General features: G+C 42.9%; 1 protein-coding gene across 1 annotated transcript in view; it reads right to left on the bottom strand.

Moving 5' to 3' along the window:
• The window catches only part of LOC123492028 (succinate--CoA ligase [GDP-forming] subunit beta, mitochondrial-like), a 147,929-nt gene that overhangs the window by 97,636 nt on the left and 26,504 nt on the right, over positions 1 to 23,789 (bottom strand). The window contains exon 2 of the mRNA XM_045223669.1: positions 1,201 to 1,342. Within this exon, the coding sequence (XP_045079604.1) occupies positions 1,201 to 1,342 (142 nt within the window). The remainder of the gene's footprint in view (positions 1 to 1,200; positions 1,343 to 23,789) is intronic.

The following is a 23,789-nucleotide window of genomic DNA, read 5'->3' as shown; positions in this document are numbered from 1 at the left end:
AGTCCCACACAGAGAGAGAGAGCTGTAGGGCAGTGAACATGGCCACTACAGGACAGCAGCAAAGCCCATTGTGTTGGTTGAGATAAGCAGAGATTACAGCAGCCAAAAGGGTCTGGGCAGAGGAGAGGTCTGCTGAGGGCTCAATATCTGGGCCCCGTCCAGCCACCTGTCCCCTTCTCTCAGCGCTGAGTGAAAGTGAGCACAACTGGGACTGTCTCATAGATATTACACCTCCTCCGTTTATCTTAGCCCGCATCACTGCCAAGACACTGAGAACTCCCCAGGCAGGCCCTTCATTTCACTGGTCAACAACAATGTGCTTGAGATTCCAAGACACTGAATTAAACATACGGGTGAGTGTGTGTGTGTGTGTGTGTGTGTTGGGGGGGGGGTTCTTTTTAATACTTGTGGGGACCTAATATCCCCAAAAGTCCCCATAAGGATAGTAAAACAAGGAAAATTCTCCTTCGTGGAGACATTTCCAACATCCCCATGAGGACAAGGGCTAATTTAAGTTTAGGGGTTAGGTTTAGGGTTACAATTAGGGTTAAGATTAAAATTAGGGTAAGTGGTTAGTGGTTAGATTTAGGAGTTCGGTTTGGGTTAAGGTAAGGGTTAGGGAAAATAGGATTTTGAATGGAAATACATTTTAGGTCCTCACGAGGATAGAAGAACATAACGTGTGTGTGAATAATAAAATCGTATTAATACAGAAAGACAGATCGAGAGCGAGAGGAAGAGAGAGAAACTGAAGAGAGTGCGTGCATGAAAATAATTAGTATGGTTGAGTGGGGTGACGAGAATTGAGCCTACATGATCACTGAGTGCAAGGAACATGGGCCCTGCTCCCAAACAAACCTCACACAAACACAATTAAACTTGATAACACTTCAGCCAGGATTAACCACAGCAGTTTGCACATCTTAAAGAGGGCTGGCTGTCTGGGGATTGCTAAATAAACAGAGCTGTAACAGAGTGACGACAGTGTCAGGATGCTCCTCAAACAAACCGCAGTATAGAAACACCAGAATCTACTAAAATTGTTTGTTTTACACAATATACCATGTTTGATGAATGCCACACCTGCAACCTTGGCCTTGTGCAGCCCAAGAGCATATTGTAATGGTTTTAGTCTGAATGGCATCCTGTGTTGCAGTAGTATGCAGATTTAGCCTAAGTGTTAGTGTGATGTCCACTCACTGAGTCTCTTGGCGGCCTGAAGGGCGTTGGGTGCATTGTCAGCCACGTAGAAGCGCTGGACTGTCACCCCACTCTCCTGCATCAGCTTCTTGCTCTGGTACTCCTGCAGGTTCAGCCATCGCCTGGAACTCACCCGTGCACACTGCAGAGAGGGAGAAAGACAGAGACAGAGAGACACAAAATGTTTTGTTGAAAGTAACCAAATATTTAACTAAAGATGTAATTAGCTAAACACTAGGAAGCTAGAAGGAATCCAAAATCAGGGAGCATAGCAGTTGAGGCCATGAGAGATTAAACTTGGTTTTCTATTCCCCTGAAAGGAAGCATTCTACTAGGAATATTAAACACTAAACAGGCACAGGTTTTCTGTGAGGAGTATCCTTGGTGACAGCCTGAGATTTCTGTTTCCGTTTTAAATTAGGCCTACATGCAAAGATTACTTTGTACTGCACAAGCCGCTGTTTCAACATCTGGTGATGTTCAGGAATTATCAATACAGCCCAAACGTTTATCAAGGTTTGACTGACTCTAAGTTAGAGGAATAACCATACCTGAAGTGCAGGTGTGTCTGATTAAGCCTTACTTATGTTCAGTTCTCTAGAGTGCATTCATTCCTTTTCCATCTCTCCCCCCTTTCTGCCTCCCTTTTCCCTTATGCCTTTCCCCTGCCCCTCCTCTCTCCCCCATAATGAGACAGGTAGACAGGTCTAGGACGTGTTAGAACTGTTTGCCCAGTCAGCAGATGCAGCTAGGCTGTCAGCTCCAGCTGTTGGCACTATTAAAAAGACATTGGGTTTTACTGTGAGACACCTGTGTTAAGGTTAGACTCCCTCAGTGTTGTCAGATGGGCACATTACCCGCACTGCAGTCAGTCTAACATTGTTAAGGAAAACAAAGCCATTGCAGTAACGGTAACTCAGAATGCTAATTAAATAGTAGGGTAAAGTGTTTATTTTCCCGACATTTCACTTGTGGAGGAGAAAAGTGAATTGTGTGTGTAAAATATGTCCACTTTGAGCCACCATACAGAGTTCTAATGAATGACATCCAAAATAATACATTCAACTGATCTTTGGCCATGACTGCTGCAGTTCTTAATTGTGACATTAGTGACTAATCAAATCAAGTGCCTTGGTCATGGAGCGGGTAACTGTGGCTTCTTATAGGCTATATGCCTCTTGATGGGAGGACTCACGCATAGCCGGCCTATTCTACTTCAATAGCAGGAGTTATAAGATAGATGCCTATGGAGAAAAAAAAACTGTGCAGCATCTCCAAGACTTAAAGGAAAAATCCACTTAACTATATTTTGGTATTTTTTCCATTAGTCCACTGTTGACATGCAAAACATTTTGGGACTGTCAGCAGTCATGTTTTCCAGATATTGTACTTTCAAGAAGCAAAGTGTCACTTGCTACATCATCATGATGATGCGTTTTGCAAATTAGAAATAATTTATCCTTTCTTATTCCGTCCCTGCTTAAGAACTTGTGTGTGACTCCAGTAGGCGTAATCCCGTCGTGATCCACTACAAGCCCTGCTGATGAATAATGAAGGCCTCCTCAAATGCAACAAAGTCTGAGGGGCTGATCAACCAAGCCATATTTCAGACAAAAAAATAAAATGAATCCTGACAAGGAAGGGTTGACTGAAGGCTGATGCAGATGAACAGTGGAAGGGGAGGGGCTGCTGCCATTTGACTTAGCGGTGCGAGGGATCTGACAAGGCCAAGCCAAAGCACTGACTCTCAAACAGAGCTGCCTGGGAGCTTCTCCATCATTCATGAGAAGAGGAGAGAGGAGACGGGCTGAGAGCACTAGGCCATCTCAGTGGGAATCCACGACTAACTGAAGGGAGGAACTCTGACCCTGCATAACATCACAGGGGAAGCAAGGCAACAAGCACAAACCCACACTTTCTATAACACATATCTACAGTGGGATGCATGACACAGTGTGAACATCAAGAACTTAGCCCACAGTAAGACTTATTGAAATCAATATGTTCAAATCTACCTTTCTAGTCATCCATTCAATTTTGTTTTAAGTAGTTTATGAAGAAAAGATGATGTGCATACATTAGAAGTAAATTGTGCATAGACCTCTCTGGTTGATGCCAAACTACTTTCTAAAGCATGAATCATGTTAAAAGGTCCAATGCAGCCATTTTTACCTCAATATCAAATCATTTCTGCGTACTTACAGTGAGGGAAAAAAGTATTTGATCCCCTGCTGATTTTGTACGTTTGCCCACTGACAAAGAAATGATCAGTCTATAATTGTAATGGTATGTTTATCTGAACAGTGAGAGACAGAATAACAAAATAATCCAGAAAAACACATGTCAAAAATGTTATAAATTGATTTGCATTTTTGTGAGGGAAATATGTATTTGACCCCTCTGCAAAACATGACTTAGTACTTGGTGGCAAAACCCTTGTTGGCAATCACAGAGGTCAGATGTTTCTTGTAGTTGGCCACCAGGTTTGCACACATCTCAGGAGGGATTTTGTCCCACTCCTCTTTGCAGATCTTCTCCAAGTCATTAAGGTTTCGAGGCTGAAGTTTGGCAACTCGAACCTTCAGCTCCCTCCACAGATTTTCTATGGGATTAAGGTCTGGAGACTGGCTAGGCCACTCCAGGACCTTAATGTGCTTCTTCTTGAGCCACTCCTTTGTTGCCTTTGCCGTGTGTTTTGGGTCATTGTCATGCTGGAATACCCATCCACGACCCTGCCCTGGCTGAGGGAAGGAGGTTCTCAGCCAAGATTTGACGGTACATGGCCCCGTCCATCGTCCCTTTGATGCGGCGAAGTTGTCCTGTCCCCTTAGCAGAAAAACACCCCCATAAGCATAATGTTTCCACCTCCATGTTTGACGGTGGGGATGGTGTTCTTGGGGTCATAGGCAGCATTCCTCCTCCTCCAAACATGGCGAGTTGAGTTGATGCCAAAGAGCTCCATTTTGGTCTCATCTGACCACAACACTTTCACTCAGTTCTCCTCTGAATCATTCAGATGTTCATTGGCAAACTTCAGACCGGCATGTATACATGCTTTCTTGAGCAGGGGGACCTTGCGGGCGCTGCAGGATTTCAGTCCTTCACGGCGTAGTGTGTTACCAATTGTTTTCTTGGTGACTATGGTCCCAGCTGCCTTGAGATCATTGAAAAGATCATCCCGTATAGTTCTGGGCTGATTCCTCACCGTTCTCATGATCATTGCAACTCCACGAGGTGAGATCTTGCATGGAGCCCCAGGCCGAGGGAGATTGACAGTTATTTTGTGTTTCTTCCATTTGCAAATAATCGCACCAACTGTTGTCACCTTCTCACCAAGATGCTTGGCGATGGTCTTGTAGCCCATTCCAGCCTTGTGTAGGTCTACAATCTTGTCCCTGCCATCCTTGGAGAGCTCTTTGGTCTTGGCCATGGTGGAGAGTTTGGAATCTGATTGATTGATTGCTTCTGTGGACAGGTGTCTTTTATACAGGTAACAAGCTGAGATTAGGAGCCCTCCCTTTAAGAGTGTGCTCCTAATCTCAGCTCGTTACCTGTATAAAAGACACCTGGGAGCCATAAATCTTTCTGATTGAGAGGGGGTCAAATACTTATTTCTCTCATTAAAAATTAAAATGCAAATCAATTTATAACATTTTTGACATTTGTTTTTCTGGATTTTGTTGTTGTTATTCTGTCTCTCACTGTTCAAATAAACCTACCATTAAAAAATTAAAAGACTGATCATTTCTTTGTCAGTGGGCAAACATACAAAATCAGCAGGGGATCAAATACTTTTTTCCCCTCACTGTACCTTGCTCTGATTGTTTTCGATGAAAATGGTAAAAAATAAACATAAATAGCTTCTTAGCAAAGGGCAATTTCTAAAGCAAGATTTTAGCAAGGACTGTCTGGGAGTGGTCTGAGTGGGGAGGAGAAAACTGAAAACGTGCTGTTATTGGCAGAGAGGTTTGGAACTCTTTCTTATTGGTCTATTAACTAATTTACCGCATGGTGATGTTACCATGCAAGGCCCAAACTCCATCCCACCAAGGCTGATATTTCAGGCAGTCTTTTCAAACAGCTCTTACACTAAAAGGGCATTATCATCATTTTCAGAATTTCACATTATTATTCCAACCTTTTAGTGTGGAAAGATATAAAACACAGGAAAATCACATTTTTGACAACACTGGGCCTTTAAGAGTAGCATAAGCCTTTTTTTGATGGCATAGTATTGTATTGCATGCATTGTTCACTGCTACCCCCTCCCAGGTAAGGAGCACTGGAGACTTCATTAGAGCAGAAAAGCCCAGCTTCCCTAGGAAATAGCCTAGGCCTACAGCAGTATGCTGATTAGTCTCCCTCACATCACTGAATAATGAGGGGCATATGCGGGTCCTGTGGCTGTGCCTGGAAGGAATGGTGTTCCATATGTAGGCCTGTTTTATTTATTTGAAGGGGTGTCTGAGAAGTTCTAGGGTGAAACAAAATTACATCAGTCCCCATGGCAGTGGCACACTGGCACTATGCCCCATCCTACATTCATGATGACCAGACGGTCTGTCTCACTGGAGTATAACACAGTTCAATGGCAGGGCAAAATATATTTATACAGCCTCACAAAAGCATTTAATATGAATTGCTTTTCGCTTACACTGCTTCCATTCTAAACACTTCTGTTGCCCTACTTTGGGCAATGCATTTACCCACGCTTAAGTTATTCAAAGCCACAGACCGAGCTCAGAGCTGACCCTCTCGTGAGACTTCTCTGGGGTCTTTTTAGAAACACAGCAACAACCAGTATTCAGTCTGATGGATTGTTCCTCATCTAGTAGTGCTAGGTGTTGCATGTTATAAGTGAGTGGAGGCAGTGTTGTCTGTTAGTGGGTGTGTTGTGAGTGTCTGGCCTATGTCCTTGTTTAAAAGGTACCACAGTGCATTCTCTCTCTCATGTCCACTTCACTTTAGCGGAACATGTCCCAAAGCTCCACAAGGAAAACAGAAACAAGTTCCCTGTCCTTTCCTTATTGGCACACAGTCACCTTGTAGTCTAAACTCTGAACACTGGCTGTGTTTGTGGTAGGTGTGTGTGTGTGGTGTGTGTGTGTGTTGAAGTTCAGATGTGAGAGTGGCATTTGAAATAATATCTCACCTGAACTTCTATACATACACATATTTTTAAACAAGTGCACACTCGTGTTGGAGAAAAAAATCTATACAGTTAGGCTACATATTGGGATATTTTTTACGAGATATCGCAATATATTATTTTTGACAATATCACAATATATTTTTGCGCTAGTCGGCTGTACCTGCACCAAAACTCCAGTATTTGTTTTTCATAGCTTGTTCTCCATCTTAATTTTAAATAGGGAGCAAATTAGTTTTCAGCACTTTTATTTCCATGACCGATCAAAACTCTGTTTTCTCATGCACTCTCGTCTCTCTGCAGCAGACATGCAGTGAGCCAAATGTTTGGAACATCAAATCATAATAAAATTAGCCCATTCGAATCGCAATACATACAGTATAGAATTGTGAGAATCCCAATACATATCGTATCAGCACCTTGCCTAAGTATTGTGATAATATCAAATTGTGAGGTCCCTGGCAATTCCCAGCCCTAGCCCTAGGGTCTCCCGATCTCTCCCGTGCCACTAGAGATCCTGGTTCGAATCCAGGCTCTGTCGTAGCTGGCCGTGACTGGGAGACCCATGGGGCGGCGCACAATTGGCCCAGCGTCGTCTAGGGTAGGGGAGGGTATGGCCAGCAGGGATGTAGCTCAGTTGGTAGAGCATGCCGTTTCCAACGCCAGGGTTGTGGGTTCGATTCCCACGGGGGGCCAGTATGAAAAAATAAAAAAAATAAAAAATGTATGCACTCACTAACTGTAAGTCGCTCTGGATAAGAGCGTCTGCTAAATTACTAAAATGTAAAATGTAAATGTAGTGCACACGGTGAGTGTTATGAAGTCCGCAGAAAGAACTAGCCTACAGTGTTTCAGCATAATAACACCTGCCTCTTAAAATAATAACATTGTAAAAGGAGAAGTGGTTTTGGGTCTCTGAGGTCTCAGAAAGTAGACATCTTTCGGCTGGAATGGGCTAATTTTCAGAGCCAACATCGCCTTGAGAGTGAGATCTTCACATCTGTGAGTAGATCATTAACAGGCTAGCATGAGTTGGGGCAATAAAACCAGTGGAGCTCAATAGTAAATCTGACCTGACAAGCTCTGACAAAGTCTGCTGAAAAAAGTTATTTTGTAACTCCTTTTAATTCCTGGCAACTTGAAAAACGCCAGCATAAATAAAGCAGCTGTCGTGTACCTGGCGAACAGTTGGAGAGGGGGAGCAGAAAACACACTTCAGAGCGATTAGGGATGACTACTCTCTCTCACCAAAGAGGGAGAAAAAGGAGAGGAAAACATCCCAAAATAACAGTTGCTGAATAGGAAGTGGGGCTGGCGGTGTCCCTCCAGGCGGTGTCAGTTACCTTGCGCCAAACAATAGAGCAGTGAGACACCCCCACAGCACTTTATTCCCCAGTACACTAAGACCCACATACCAGTCTGTATAACCACGGTTATACAAGGAAGGACTAAAGCCACACTTTATCCTGCCACTCTCACAAATAGCCCTTTTATCCCATTGCCTCTTCTCTCTGCCTAAATGAAGTTATTTCTGTGTGTTTCTTTCACCACAAAAAGGACAACATGCAGGGATACATGATTAGCGTGTAATGTGTCATAGGAAATGCTACAGTGCCAACATTTGAAATCTTGAAGCACCAGCGAGAGAGAAAACATGGTAAATGTTGTTCAAATTGCATTTCCATAATTTGCTTGCCATTCCCATTCTTTTTAAAAGTATTTTCTGGCACATACAGTATTCTATTTCATTTCCTATTTTGACCATTTTAGCAGTAAAGTGCTGTAAGTCACTGTAAGTCATGGAAAAGTCACAGCTAAGTCAAGTTCCTGCTGAGTCAAGGTTAAATCATTGCTAACTCAAGGTTAATGGCTGAGATCCATAGAGCACATTGGGAGCAATGAAACATTGGAGCACCATTAGTTTTCAATTAAGGAATCGAAGTGGGCGGGAGGACCGTTGGGCGATGCGAGCAGGGGCGAGGGAGCGTGAACAGGGTGGGACCTAAGTTGGGGAATGCTGAACTTTAGACATACTCTGCGATATCGCGGTGCACCAATCAAAGCTCACTATAGCTTCCAGCTCCTACTGGATTGGCTGTTGATACCTAGCACTACCTAGCTTGCTAGTACCCACATGACGAAGACGCTAGCGTGGCTAGGGTAGTGAGTCGTGCGTGCACTGCAGGCCTGCACCAGGAGAGAGATAGCAGTAAAGGGTGGATGGCAGGCGGCTGCCCTCCCCAGAGGCACTTGCTCTACAGTAATTATCTTCGTTAGCGCTCTGGAGACAACCTACCCAGCGCTATTAACCCTTCACACTCATGGGAATTGGTCTATATGGATAGGGCTAAATTGAAATGTATCTTACAGAAGAAATATGAAATGCATAAGCATGGTGGCAATTGAAATGGGAACAGTTTGGAGATTTTGGGAAAATTATTAGACTAAAGTTGAGGACACAACAGTTCACCTGAGAAGACTGAATCCAAACATTACACGGTTGATTTCATGTGCTTTACATTTACTGTACTTTTCGCTGCTTTTGTTGATCATGACATCTGAAAATACTCAGGATATATTCAGTCACATGATAAGAATATTCCTGGAAAAAGTGGGGTAGGTGCAACAGACAAAAAAATGACAAGGGTTTGAGTGAGAGGCAAAGGAAACTCACACTTACGGCACAAACACATCACATGCATACACTACTCAACCAGACATTCAACATCTATCCACTGAGGTAGAAAGAGAGAAGAATAAAGAAAGTAGGCCTACACAGACACATTTTTATGAATAGGCCTTAGAAACAGAAGAAGAAGAAAAGAAAAAAAGTGCTAGGGGAGCAGGTCTCATTCATTGTCATTGTAAAAATGAAAAAAGGACAATGTTCCTGAGCGATGGAGTCATAAAACATGAAAGGCCATAACTCTGTTACTGGAAATTAGAGCTGGAGAGACTTATCCTCAGAGGGTATGCATCTGTGAACACATTTAGCGCTCTCTCCGCTCTGTTTTTACTCAATAGGCTATACCCAGGCAGTGACGAGGAACTTCACAGGTATAAACATTGACACAAAACCATATAGCCTTGACTAGGGCTCCTTGTTTTTTTTTCATATACTGGAAGACGGTATTGGATAATTTAGGTTTAGGCTAATCAGAATTCAGAAACTTGAATTGGGAAATGTAGGGTTTTGTTTCAAATAAAATAATTCCACATTGTTGGCATCTTTATCCCTGTCTGACCATCGACATTGGTCTTCCTCACTTCAAAGTATGAGCAAAAATATTACTGCAAAAGATATACTCCGAGTCAATATTCACGTCATAAGGAGGAATTCCCCTCGACCACGCCCACAAATTCTTCCCCACTGACCCCCATTGTAAAAGAGCCAACTTACAGAAATAACAAAAAATGACAAAAATCTGCTTTGTTGTTCAATGTACATGTAACCATGTCAAAAATCCTGACCTATGGTTCGCAATGCTCCACATAGGAAATAGAGCATGCGAGAAGAGCCCTGTTGCTTCAGGCTATTCAGCGTGGGAGAGTGGGAAATGTGGGGACCCGTTGTCCAAGTAGGCTACAAGTAGCTATGTGTGTGTAGAAAACATTTCACCACAGGTAAGACATTTTACTTGTTTAGTATAGTCCGTTTGTAACTCCACTCACTACTTGTAGCTGTAACGTCTGTTTGTTTGCGTTGTTGGTCTTGGCTAGCTTAAATGTTCCAGTCGGTAGCTAGCTAGCACTAACACACCCACGAGGCTGCTAGCACAGCCATGAAAAGGGGCGTGAGGGAAGCCCTACAATATTATGTATTTCTAGGTAGTGAGAACGCTCGGGAGCAGGCAATGTTGAAAAGTCATCTTTAGACAAAAATATAAATTCAACGTAAAGTGTTGGTCCCATGTTTCATGAGCTGAAAGAAAAGATCCCAGAAATGTCCAACTGGCCTCACAACCGCAGACCACGTGTATGGTGTCGTGTGGGCGAGCGGTTTGCGGTTGTCAACATTGTGAATAGAGTTCCCCATGGTGGCAATGGGGTTATGGTATGGGCAGGCATAAGCTACGGACAACGAACACAATTGTATTTTATCGATTGCAATTTGAATGCACAGAGATACAGTGATGAGGCCCATTTTCGCGCCATTAATCCGCCGCCATCACCTCATGTTTCAGCATGATAATGCATGGCCCCATGTCGCAAGGATCTGTGCACAATTTCTGGAAGCTGAAAATGTCCCAGTTCTTCCATGGCCTACATACTCACCAGACATGTCACTCATTGAGCACGTTTTGGATGCTCTGGATCGACATGTACAAAATGGTGTTCCAGTTCCCGCCAATATCCAGCAACTTCGCACAGCCACTGAAGAGAAGTGGGATAACATTCCACAGGCCACAATCAACAGCCTGATCAACTTTACGTGAAGGCGATATGTCGCGCTGCATGAGGCAAATGGTGGTCACACTAGATACTGACTGATTTTCTGATCCAGGCCCCTACTTTTATTTTTCTGTTACCAACAGATACATATCTGTATTCCCAGTCATGTGAAATCCATAGATTACGGCCTAATGAATTCATTTCAATTGACTGATTTCCTTCTATGAACTGTAACTCAGTAAAATCTTTTAAATTGTTGCATTTATATTTTTGTTCAGTATAGTTTTGTAATTGACTATAGCAAGCAGACAAGAAAATTGCATTTGAAAAAGGTCAAGTTTTTGCTGTGAGCCAATGAAGTAACCTAGGTAAGCACAGGTTGTTTTCCCCACAGGCGGGCGGGGCCGCGACGTTCTATCTAATACCGACTGGGACTATTGCCACCCAGTTTAACCGAGAGCAAAAACTACCAATAAGAATAGACACACTGAAGCACCACAAAATTCTGAGGGAGTTTTGCTTCCAGCAGGCTTCCAGATACAATCTTGACATTCAGCCAGTGATCACAAAATGTCAGAGTAAAGCACTTCAAGATACAAAGACAAGCCTTTTTACTTTAAGAGGAGCACTATGCAGAAATCGCTCTGCCATTTCCTTGTTGCTAAAATTCTAATAGTTTGCCTAATTTCAGTTTGTGACAAAACCATTAAGTATAGAGTAGAGAATGCAATTTTTATTTTCAGCTGTTTGAAGCTGGTGTACAAAACCGAAAGAAAAATATGCAAAAACAAAACTTAAGAGCAGAAAGCATAGAAATAGCACACATTAGAACAAATATACTGCTTCTTAGACTTGCTTTCAATGAGAATGACAGATCTATAACTCCCATTTCTACGTGAATTTGGTCAGGACCCCCATAAAGTTACATATTGCAGCTTTAAAAAGGGAAGATTTTAGAATTAGGTTGCTGTTAAACATTCTGATTTGTTTTATCCTTCCAACTAAAAGTCCCAATACGACATTTCACTTTACATTTGTATTTTGAAGAAATTTTGATTTGAAAAGCGTTCGGAAAAGTGACGTAAAGAGAGAGCACTAAACGAGCAGGGGCCTGTTGCACAAAAGTAGAATTAAGACATCCGGGATAAATGACTCAGCTGAGCTCAATGAAGCCAAAACATGTGCGTCCAGGCTTAATTGGTTGCACAAAGACCAAGCCAGGATGAGCAGACACGGATTCATTAAGCCAGGTGAAACCAATCCTGATAGGTGCGCTCACGGCTCACTCAAATAGACCCCGCCACAGATCACAGATTAACTGATTTACCATGGCAACTAGAGCCGCGTACTTTCCCCGTCGGAAGCACAAATCCTCATGGAGGCATACGAGGAGGTAAAAGATATAATTAAGAAGAAAGGCAACACCGCCACAGTGATAAAGCAAAGAGAAAAGCGTGGCAAAGTATTGCAGACCGCCTGAATAGCGTAAGTAGTGCACAATTATACACTCACCGCTCCGCTGAAACATCACAATTACAATTCAAATATTTAATTCACATCTCCAAAAATGCAGTTGTACTGTAATTATGAAACGGTTAAATTTTTAATTGAAATGCACTGCAGATATGAGTGAAATTGTGTAAAGTAACTCCATCACACTGTATAAAGCTATGATAAATTTTTTGATATTTTTACTGAAAACAAGACAGAAATACCAAGTAATTTTTTGCAGTGTGACTCCATTAAATGTGTGTGTGTAGATTAAACATGAACGGCCAAAACGGACATGGCAGCAGGTCAAAATCAAATACAAGAACATTCTGCAGAATGGTATGGTCCCTGACTAATATTTAACAAAGCACAAGCATATATTGTACCCAGAAGGTGCCTGCTCACACATTGTCTGTACTGTTTTAGCAGTGAAAAAGAATACCCACAGACAAGGCACGGTGGTGGGTCACCAAAGGCTGACCTTACCCCAGCAGAGGACATGGCCTTGGAGCTAAATAAAGGCAGGCCCGTCTTAGAGGGGATCCCTGGGGGGAAAGAGACGAGCATAGGTTCCTCCCAAGATGCCACCCGCTTCATTCAAGGTATGTCCTTCCATCTCTACATGGGATACAACCACATTCATATTGAATCAATTTGGACTGTCTGACTTTGGTTTACCTATTGCCTTGCAGTGTCTGGCAGCACTGTGTTCCTGTTAGAGCCACTCAGCACAAGCACCAGACGATGCTGATCCAGTGAGTACTCCATCAAAGGCATACTGTAGGCCTGGCATGTCTTGTCTACTAGCTTCAATATGAATCCGATTAAATGTGATAGGGTGAAGGCCCCAGTGCAGCAGCAACAGCACATGATGGAGACGATGATGAGGAGGAGACCATCTCTCTGGATTCCAGAAGGCATGAGGTATCATGTTAAGACTGTGAAAGTACTATTTACTCTACAATGGTGAGGAGTCCTCATCAAAATCAAAAATCTAATTTCTTTTACAGGACCCAGATGCTATACAGTGGGAAAACCAGCCTGGCAACATAGTGCGTATTAATAAAAGGACACCACATCCTGCCAAATTCCAGCTGCGCTAATTGTATTGTGTTCTACAGAGCTCACAAGCTATCAGAAAGTTGTATGGCAACCACCTCCGGCGCCAAATAGAACTGGCAGACATAGACATTCAGTACAAGAAGAAAAAGATGGAAAATCTTGCACTGGAGTCCGAAATAAAAAAGAGGACAATTAGGAAACTGGACCTTGAAATAAAAAACTTGAGAGGGAGGTGAGATATGCCTTCAATGTACACTGTATGCTAACTGTAACACAAATGTATTAATCATTATTTTTCTTTCCTCCCCCAGCTCCAAGAAGATGACACAGCTCAAAATAAAAATTAGGTATATTCTCGTAAAGTCAAGTGAGCCATGACATATGAGCTCTTATTGTGAGCACACAGGACGGTGGCATCTTTCTAAGGTTTTTTTATTTTCCCAGCAATCAGTACAACCAAGTCATCGTTATAAGGCATCGCCCTCTTTTTGCCCACCCCCCAGCACCAGGTGTGGCCACTAGCCTATTGAAGGCCCAAAATTGTGTGTTCCTTTCTGCCTGACAATGGCATGCCCATTCGTGCGAGATGTGGTGGATGAAGAAGCACTTGTGCTGAGGGAGAGCCTTCAGGCGAGAAAGGGTCTTCAGGGACCGGTTGGACCCACTGGCCTTCCCTGATGACCATCTATATGAAAGATACAGGTTTTCTGCAGATGGCATCAGGTATCTATGCAGACTACTGGGTCCCAGGATTAAGCACCGCACTGCACGGAGCCATGCACTGAGTGTGGAGCAAATGGTTTGTGTGGCCTTGCGCTTTTTTGCTAGTGGAGCCTTCCTGTACTCAGTGGGGGATGCAGAACAGCTGAACAAGGCCACAATTTGCCGCACAATAAGGAGTGTGTGTCTAAGCTATCAAAGCATTAGCAGATGTCTTCATCTCCTTCCCCTGGCCACAGAAGACTCTGTGACATCAAAGAGGAGTTCTATAGGATTGCAGGTAAGAGGATCTACAAATTACAGGACAACTGTTAACACATAGTAGGATACTCATTACTTTGTGTGACAGGTTTCCCCAATGTCATTGGTGCAGTGGACTGCACACACATAAGGATAAAAGCCCCTCAGGTGCCCATGAGGCCGATTTTGTGAATAGGAAATCCTTTCACAGCATTAATGTTCAGGTGAACATAACTTTTTGATATTGTCCATTGACGAACACTCTGCATTGCCAGTGATGTGCATTGATTGGTGTAATATTCCTCATCTTATGATTTCAGATGGTCTGCAATGCTGACTGTGTGATCAGCAATGTTGTGGCAAAATGGCCTGGCTCAGTCCATGACTCCAGAATCTTCGGGCCTCTGAAATCTATCAGTGCCTATCACAAGGTAAGCCACACAACCCCCTATTTATAACCATCATGGCTGTGTCAAGAATATCACTGTGTTTATGAGGTAGTAATGATGAGATTTTGTGTTGACAGGTGAATTCTCTGGTGTGTTGCTGGGAGACAGGGGGCATGGCTGCCAGCCTTTTCTCCTGACACCTTTCACAGACCCCCAGGAAGCACAGCAGGCCTACAACCATGCCCATGCCAGGACCAGGGCCAGAGTTGAAATGACCTTTGGCCTCCTGAAGGCACGCTTTCACTGCCTTCACAAATTAAGGGTCAGCCCTGTTAGGGCATGTGATATTACTGTGGCTTGTGCTGTCCTCCACAATGTGGCCTGCCTGAGGAAGGAGAGGGCCCCCAGAGTGCCACCAGCCATGGACTGGGACAATCCGGCAATCTTCCCTGATGACGACAGTGGTCGGCTGCTGAGGGACCAATATGTGTTGAATTATTTTAGTTAGTATGTGTGCTTTCAATTTTGGTTAAATATGTCCTGCGGTGGCAGAGGAATTTGGGTTTTTTTTGGGTTCGTTTCTTTTACGAATTTGGCCTCTTATGATGTTTGTACGTGTATACTGTGTGTAATACAAGGCTGCAGGGAGGCTACTGCATCCATTCATTTGTCTGTTCAGTTGATGTGTATGGATTTGTCCTGCATTTATTTTAGTGTGCAGACATGCAGGGGTGTGTTATATACAGACCTTTGAATGTGTATGTATCATTTTGTATAATATGCTTGGATTCTGTGCTTTCCATCTTGTAGAGTCACTGTGACTTCAGTTTCGAAAGGAGCTGATGGTTTACCTGCTTTGTTTTGTCCTTATTCAATAAAGGAACATAATGTTACACATTGTTTTTATATTCATATGGAATGTGTATTTGTTTATATGACAGAGTACTAGGGCCACACTGAAGAAAAAGGATAAAGTCATAAATTTATGAGGCTGGTTCTTTCTGCAGAAAAGCTACATATTGTTTTTACAGTTTTGATACTTATGACAATGTGATACTTAATATTCTGGCACATCAGCATGTCTTTGTTTATGAAACCATACTGAAGTACAATTTCACGAAATGCCCCACATCTGTCATTTTAACAACTGTCCTCCTTTAAAACAACTGAGTTACAATATTATGACTTGTGTTTTTTTCCCTCTGTGGCCCTAATATTCTATCATTTTATATATAGCCTTATAGTCTATGGGAAACTGTAAATTATCTAATGATAGCAACATCATCTAAAAATCATTTTTTATCCAAAATCATTGAAATTAATGATCACAAACGTTTAAATAATGACAGTGGGTCTAGTTATATGTGATAACAATGTATAGTGAGCAGTGAAATAACTATTGGTTTCCATTTGTGGTGACTGCTGACTGACATTAGGGATGAGATTAAATAGATCCTGGAATTTAGCCTGGTCTGGAGCAGGCTAGCTCCACAGAATAAATCTCCATGGTAATTTATACCATAACATATCCTCCTGCCCCCTATCCATCTTTAGTGCAACCGGATTACGGATCAATTGAGCCAGGATCACCAAGATATCCTGGCTTAATCCCTTATCCTAGTTTTGTGCAACAGGCCCCAGGAGTGAATCAACTGTCCACATAAGACGGTAAAGACCCACATCATCCCGAGTCCTATTGCTTTTGAAAAAATATTTTGCCACTCTTAATAAAGCTAACTAATCACCTGACCATATCCTGGGATTTCTTTATTCTGTATCAGCAAAAAAACTAATATTACATTTAGCATGCACACTTTTAGCATAGACCCTTTTACACCCCTGCTGGCTTACCCCTACTAGCTAACCACTAGCGGCCTTGAAACACATCACTTATTAGCAGTTCATCACATAAGCATTTCTCGTACTGCTACACAAAATGAAGATAAACTTTTACCATCATAGTAGACATTGAATGTCTATAACCAAACTGGCTAAAACTCTGTTGTTGGCCGATGGAAGCTATAGCTAGACACACGTTAACCTGAGTGCTACTACTAGTGAGGGGGGTGAATCAATACAGTTACATATTGGGATATTATTTGACGATGTATCGTATGCATTTGACAATATCACAATTATTTTTGTGCTAGTTGGCTGTACCTGCACCAAAACTCCAGTATTTTTCCTTCATAGCTTGTTCACCATCTTCTTTTTAAATAGGGAGCCAATTTGTTTTCAGCACTTTAATTCCATGACTGATCAAAACATTCTCATGGTTCTCTCTCTTGTCCCTCTGCAGCAAACATATGGTGAGCAATATGTTTGGAACATCGAATGGCAATAAAATCACAGTACCAAATCGCAATATACACTATATATACAAAAGTATGTGGACACCCCTTCAATTAGCAGTGGTGTAAAGTACTTAAGTAAAAATACTGTAAGTACTACTTAACTAGTTTCTGGGGGTATCTGTACTTTACTATTTATATTTTTTACAACTTTTACTTCACTACATTCCTAAAGAAAATCATGTACTTTTTTCTCCATACATTTTCCCTGACACCCAAAAGTACTCGTTACATTTTGAATGCTTAGCAGTAAAAGGAAATTGGTCCAATTCACACACTTATCAAGAGAACATCCTTGGTCATCCCTACTGCCTCTGGTCTGGTGGACTCACTAAACACAAATGCTTTGTTTGTAAATTATGTCTGTGTTGGAGTGTTCCCCTGGCTACCCACATTTATTTTTTTTAATGGTGCCATCTGATTTGCTTAATGTAAGGAATGTAAGGAATGTTTAATTATTCATACTTGTATCTTAGATACTTAAGTACAGTGGGGAGAACAAGTATTTGATACACTGACAATTTTGCAGGTTTACCTACTTACAAAGCATGTAGAGGTCTGTCATTTTTATCATAGGTACACTTCAACTGTGAGAGACGGAATCTAAAACAAAATTCCAGAAAATCACATGGTATGATTTAAGTAATTAATTTACATTATATTGCATGACATAAGTATTTGATCACCTACCAACCAGTAAGAATTCCGGCTCTCACAGTATTAACTGCACCTGTTTGAACTCGTTACCTGTATAAAAGACACCTGTCCACACACTCAATCAAACAGACTCCAACCTGTCCACAATGGCCAAGACCAGAGAGCTGTGTAAGGACATCACGGATAAAATTGTAGACCTGCACAAGGCTGGGATGGGCTACAGGACAATAGGCAAGCAGCTTGGTGAGAAGGCAACAACTGTTTGCGCAATTATAAGAAAATGGAAGAAGTTCAAGATGACGGTCAATCACCCTCGGTCTGGGGCTCCATGCAAGATCTCACCTCGTGGGGCATCAATGATCATGAGGAAGGTGAGGGATCAGCCCAGAACTACGCGGCAGGACCTGGTTAATGACCTGAAGAGAGCTGGGACCACAGTCTCAAAGAAAACCATTAGTAACACACTACGCCGTCATGGATTAAAATCCTGCAGCGCACGCAAGGTCCCCCCAGATCAAGCCAGCGCATGTCCAGGCCCGTCCTGAAGTTTGCCAATGACCATCTGGATGATCCAGAGGAGGAATGGGAGAAGGTCATGGTCTGATGAGACAAAAATAGAGCTTTTTGGTCTAAACTCCACTCACCATGTTTGGAGGAAGAAGAAGGATGAGTACAACCCCAAGAACACCATCCCAACCGTGAAGCATGGAGGTGGAAACATCATTCTTTGGGGATGCTTTTCTGCAAAGGGGACAGGACGACTGCACCGTATTGAGGGGGAGGATGGATGGGGCCATGTATCGTGAGATCTTGGCCAACAACCTCCTTCCCTCAGTAAGACCATTGAAGATGGGTCGTGGCTGGGTCTTCAAGCATGACAACGACCCGAAACACACAGCCAGGGCAACTAAGGAGTGGCTCCGTAAGAAGCATCTCAAGGTCCTGGAGTGGCCTAGCCAGTCTCCAGACCTGAACCCAATAGAAAATCTTTGGAGGGAGCTGAAAGTCCGTATTGCCCAGCGACAGCCCCGAAACCTGAAGGATCTGGAGAAGGTCTGTATGGAGTAGTGGGCCAAAATCCCTGCTGCAGTGTGTGCAAACCTGGTCAAGACCTACAGGAAACGTATGATCTCTGTAATTGCAAACAAAGGTTTCTGTACCAAATATTAACTTCTGCTTTTCTGATGTATCATGCAATAAAATGCAAATTAATTACTTAAAAATCATACAATGTTATTTTCTGGATTTTTGTTTTAGATTCAGTCTCTCACAGTTGAAGTGTACCTATGATAAAAAATTACAGACCTCTACATGCTTTGTAAGTAGGAAAACCTGCAAAATCGGCAGTGTATCAAATACTTGTTCTCCCCACTTTATATTTGAGCAATTACATTTACTTTTGATAGTTAAGTATATTTTAAAACAAATACTTCAATTTTTTCTTGAGTCATTTTCTATTAAGGTATCTTTGCTTTTACTCAAGTATGACAATTGGATACTTTTTCCACCACTGCAAATTAGTGGAATTGGCTATTTCAGCCACAACCGCTGCTGAGCGGTGTATAAAAATCAAGCACACAGCCATGCAATCTCCATAGACAAACATTGGGAGTAGAATGGCCTTACTGAAGAGCTCAGTGACTTTCAATGTGGCACTGTCATAGATGCCACCTTTCCAACAAGTCAGTTTGTCAAATTTCTGCCCTGCTAAAGCTGCCCCGGTCAACTGTAAGTGCTGTTATTGTGAAGTGGAAACGTCTAGGAGCAACAAAGGCTCAGCCGCGAAGTGGTAGGCCACACAAGGTCACAGAACGGGACACCAGCATGCTGAAGCACGTAGAGCGTAAAAATTGTCTGTCGTCGGTTGCAACACTCACTACCAAGTTCCAAACTGCTTCTGGAAGCAACGTCAGCATAAGAACTGTTTGTCAGGAGCTTCATGAAATGGGTTTCCATGGCCGAGCAGCCGCACACAAGCCTAAGATCACCATGCGTAATGCCAAGTGTTGGCTGGAGTGATGTACAGTAAGGGAAACTTTTTTGTGAGGGAAACTTTTTTCCCTCACTTTAAAGCTCGCCACCATTAGACTCTGGAGCAGTGGAAACGCTTTCTCTGGAGTGATGAATCACACTTCATCATCTGGCAGTCCGACGGACAAATCTGAGTTTGGCGGATGCCAAGAGAACACTACCTGCCCTAATGCATAGTGCCAACTGTAAAGTGTGGTGGAGGAGGAATAATGGTCTGGGGCTGTTTTTCATGGTTCGGGCTAGGCCCGAAGAAATCAACTGTGGGAGCAATTATTAGGAAATGGAAGACATACAAGACCACTGATAATCTCCCTCGATCTGGGGCTCCACGCAAGATCTCACCCCGTGGGGTCAAAATGATCACAAGAACGGTGAGCAAAAATCACAGAACCACACAGGGGGACCTAGTGAATGACCTGCAGAGAGCTGGGACCAAAGTAACAAAGCCTACCATCAGTAACACACTACGCCGCCAGGGACTCAAATCCTGCAGTGCCAGACGTGTCCCCCTGCTTAAGCCAGTACATGTCCAGGCCCATCTGAAGTTTGCTAGAGTGCATTTGGATGATCCAGAAGAGGATTGGGAGAATGTCATATGGTCAGATGAAACCAAAATAGAACTTTTTGGTAAAAACTCAACTCGTCGTGTTTGGAGGACAAAGAATGCTGAGTTGCATCCAAAGAACACCATACCTACTGTGAAGCATGGGGGTGGAAACATCATGCTTTGGGGCTGTTTTTCTGCAAAGGGACCAGGACGACTGATCCGTGTAAAGGAAAGAATGAATGGGGCCATGTATCGTGAGATTTTGAGTGAAAACCTCCTTCCATCAGCAAGGGCATTGAAGATGAAACGTGGCTGGGTCTTTCAGCATGACAATGATCCCAAACACACCGCCCGGGCAACGAAGGAGTGGCTTCGTAAGAAGCATTTCAAGGTCCTGGAGTGGCCTAGCCAGTCTCCAGATCTCAACCCCATAGAAAATCTTTGGAGGGAGTTGAAAGTCCGTGTTGCCCATCGACAGCCCCAAAACATCACTGCTCTAGAGAAGATCTGCATGGAGGAATGGGCCAAAATACCAGCAACAGTGTGAGAAAACCTTGTGAAGACTTACAGAAAACATTTGGCCTGTGTCATTGCCAACAAAGGGTATATAACAAAATATTGAGAAACTTTTGTTTTTGACCAAATACTTATTTTCCACCATAATTTGCAAATAAATTCATAAAAAATCCTACAATGTGATTTTCTGGATTTTTTTTTCTCATTTTGTCTGTCATAGTTGACATGTACCTATGATGAAAATTACAGGCCTCTCTCATCTTTTTAAGTGGGAGAACTTACACAATTGGTGGCTGACAATCCTTTTTTTCCCCACTGTACATACATTAGTGAGAATCGTAATACATATTGTATCGGCATCAAAATAATGGGATAATATCGTATTGTGAGGTCCCTGGCATAATGGCAAAAAAACATTTGCTACCATAATATCCTGCAAGTTATATTGGTCAATAAAGATCAGGCAGTTCAGCAAAAATAAAGACATACCTTGAAATAAACAATGGTATTTAACCATTCAGTTCTGCAAAACGTGCAAAATTCTCTTTGGAGTTGTTGTAGCTAGCTTGCTCTGAGTGGGCCAGTTCGTTTTGCATGTTGAATCCACTTTTCCACTGTTGGTAACAGTCATTGGGACAAAGTGAGGACCGCATATGACTGAAGCACCAGAGGTTCCCCTGACCCAGTCTGCCCTAAGCGGTAGGACTTTCTTCCCAAGCTTGCATGCCGGTAACCAGTGCACTGCGCCACCACCAGGCCATTCCTCTCGACGTCAAAGCCACAATGTATTGTTGGTACAGTATATGAGGTTTTTGACAAATGTAATTAAAATTGCAAAAACAGAAGTGTACAATTATTTTTTTATAAACTTTTGCATGAAGACCTTTTAGATGGAATATGAATCTACATCTGAAATGAAAGTGTAAATGGAATTAATGATATGGGCCTATAGGCCTAGGCCCTCTGCTTTACTCTTTGCCACACGTGAGGGGGGAAAGGCAACAAGACATAAATTACCAAAATCCTTATCAGAAACGGACAAAACATGAATATAATTAACCAACAAAATCCATAAAGCACTCATATGCTGAGTGTGGAGCAGTGGATCCCAACCCTTTTCTATTACTGTACCGCCAACTGAATTTTGCTCTGCCCGGAGTACCCCTGAAGTACCCCCTAATATAATTTTACAAGTAGGCCTATGGTCTCATGAGTCTTCTCAAGTACCCCCTGTTGATAGGCCAAGTACCCCCAGCGGTCCTAGTACCCCTGGTTGAGAACCACTGCTGTAGAGCACCCGAAGTGACGGTCTGTCCTCATACAAAGGCAGAGAGCAGAGGGACAGTGCTGTGGCAGCAGCTGCATCAAATTGTGCAGATGCACCGCCAAGTACCGAGTGGCGTGGAAGGACAAAGCCAGGGTAACAAGGGTGGTAGCACACTGCTCATACATCAGAACTCCTTGCTCTTTCTCTCTCCCTCTAAAGATAACATTCAGCAGACTCAGAAGCACACTCAGCTCTTACTTTCAAATGGCACAAAACGGCAGTGGTGCAGCAAACACCGGTTTTTGTGAGATATGCTCACAATGTCATGCAGAAGTATTATTAAGGAGAAGGGAGGATTGTCCAATCTTACCTGCTGCAGAGTGCTTCAAAGTCTCTAACAACAGACCTATTCTGAAAAGGACAAATCACACTGTAGTTTGCCTGGATGTTCTTTAAACTTAAAATGGAGTCAAACGCAAAGTAATTTTCTATATAAAACTTTGAAAAACTGAAGCAGTGTAATATTTGTTTAGTATTTTATTAGGATTCCCATTAGCTGTTGCTGAAGCAGCAGCTAATCTTCCTAGCGTCCACAATATAGTCATAAGCTCTCTTGTTATGATAGGCACTTCAAGCATGACTCACTCACTGAGATTAATTACAGTAATAAGTGTTCATTTACAGGGAAGGTTACGGACTAGGGCTATCACCACTGATCAGGCCTATTAACAGCACCTAGGTAATGCTGCCTTGCCAGTCAATCTGTCAGTCAAAAACAGAGTGTGTTGACAATGTAAAGCTAAATACTTATTTTAGTTCAGATTTCATGCCTCAGACTAATAGGCGTAGCTAGTCAGATTCAGGCTTACACCGAAACACGCAGAAGTAAATGGGTTGCTTTAGGTTAAATCACCACCTCTCCTATAGTTAACAGATACAGTGCATTATCCCATCTACACACAATACCCCATAATGACAAAGCAAAAACATGTATATAACAGGTGATATTTCCGTTTTTATACATTTACTTAAGTATTCAGACCATTTATTTAGTACTTTGTTGAAGCACCTTTGGCAACGATTACAGCCTTGAGTATGACGCTACAAGCTTGGCGCACGTGTATTTGGGGAGTTTCTCCCATTCCTCTCTGCAGATCCTCTCAAGCTCTGTCAGGTTGGATGGGGAGCGTTGCTGCACAGCTAATTTCAGGTCTCTCCAGAGATGTTAGATTGGGTTCAAGTCCGGGATCTGGCTGGGCCACTCAAGGACATTAAGAGACTTGTCCCGAAGCCACACCGGAGTTGTCTTGGCTGTGTGCTTAGGGTCGTAGTCCTGTTGGAAGCCCCAGTCTGAGGTCCTGAGCGCTCTGGCGCAGGTTTTTATCAAGGATCGCACTGTACTTTGCTCCGTTCATCTTTGCCTCGATGCCGACTAGTATCCCAGTCCCTGCAGTTGAAAAACATCCACACAGCAAGATGCTGCCACCACCATGCTTCACCGTAGGGATGGTGCCAGGTTTCCTCCAGACGTGACGCTTGGCATTCAGGCCAAAGAGTTCAATCTTGGTTTCATCAGACCAGAGAATCTTGTTTCTCATGGTCTGAGAGTCTTTAGGTGTGTTTTGGCAAACTCCAAGTGGGCTGTCATGTGCCTTTTACTGAGGAGTGGCTTCCGTCTGGCCACTCTACCATAAAGGCCTGATTGGTGGAGTGCTGCAGAGATGGATGTCCTTCTGGAAGGTTCACCCATCTACACAGAGGAACTATAGAGCTCTCT

This window comes from Coregonus clupeaformis, chromosome 12, assembly GCF_020615455.1.
Source record: "Coregonus clupeaformis isolate EN_2021a chromosome 12, ASM2061545v1, whole genome shotgun sequence".
In the NCBI taxonomy this organism is placed as follows: Eukaryota; Metazoa; Chordata; class Actinopteri; order Salmoniformes; family Salmonidae; genus Coregonus; species Coregonus clupeaformis.
This window is presented reverse-complemented; position numbering and strand designations above follow the sequence as displayed.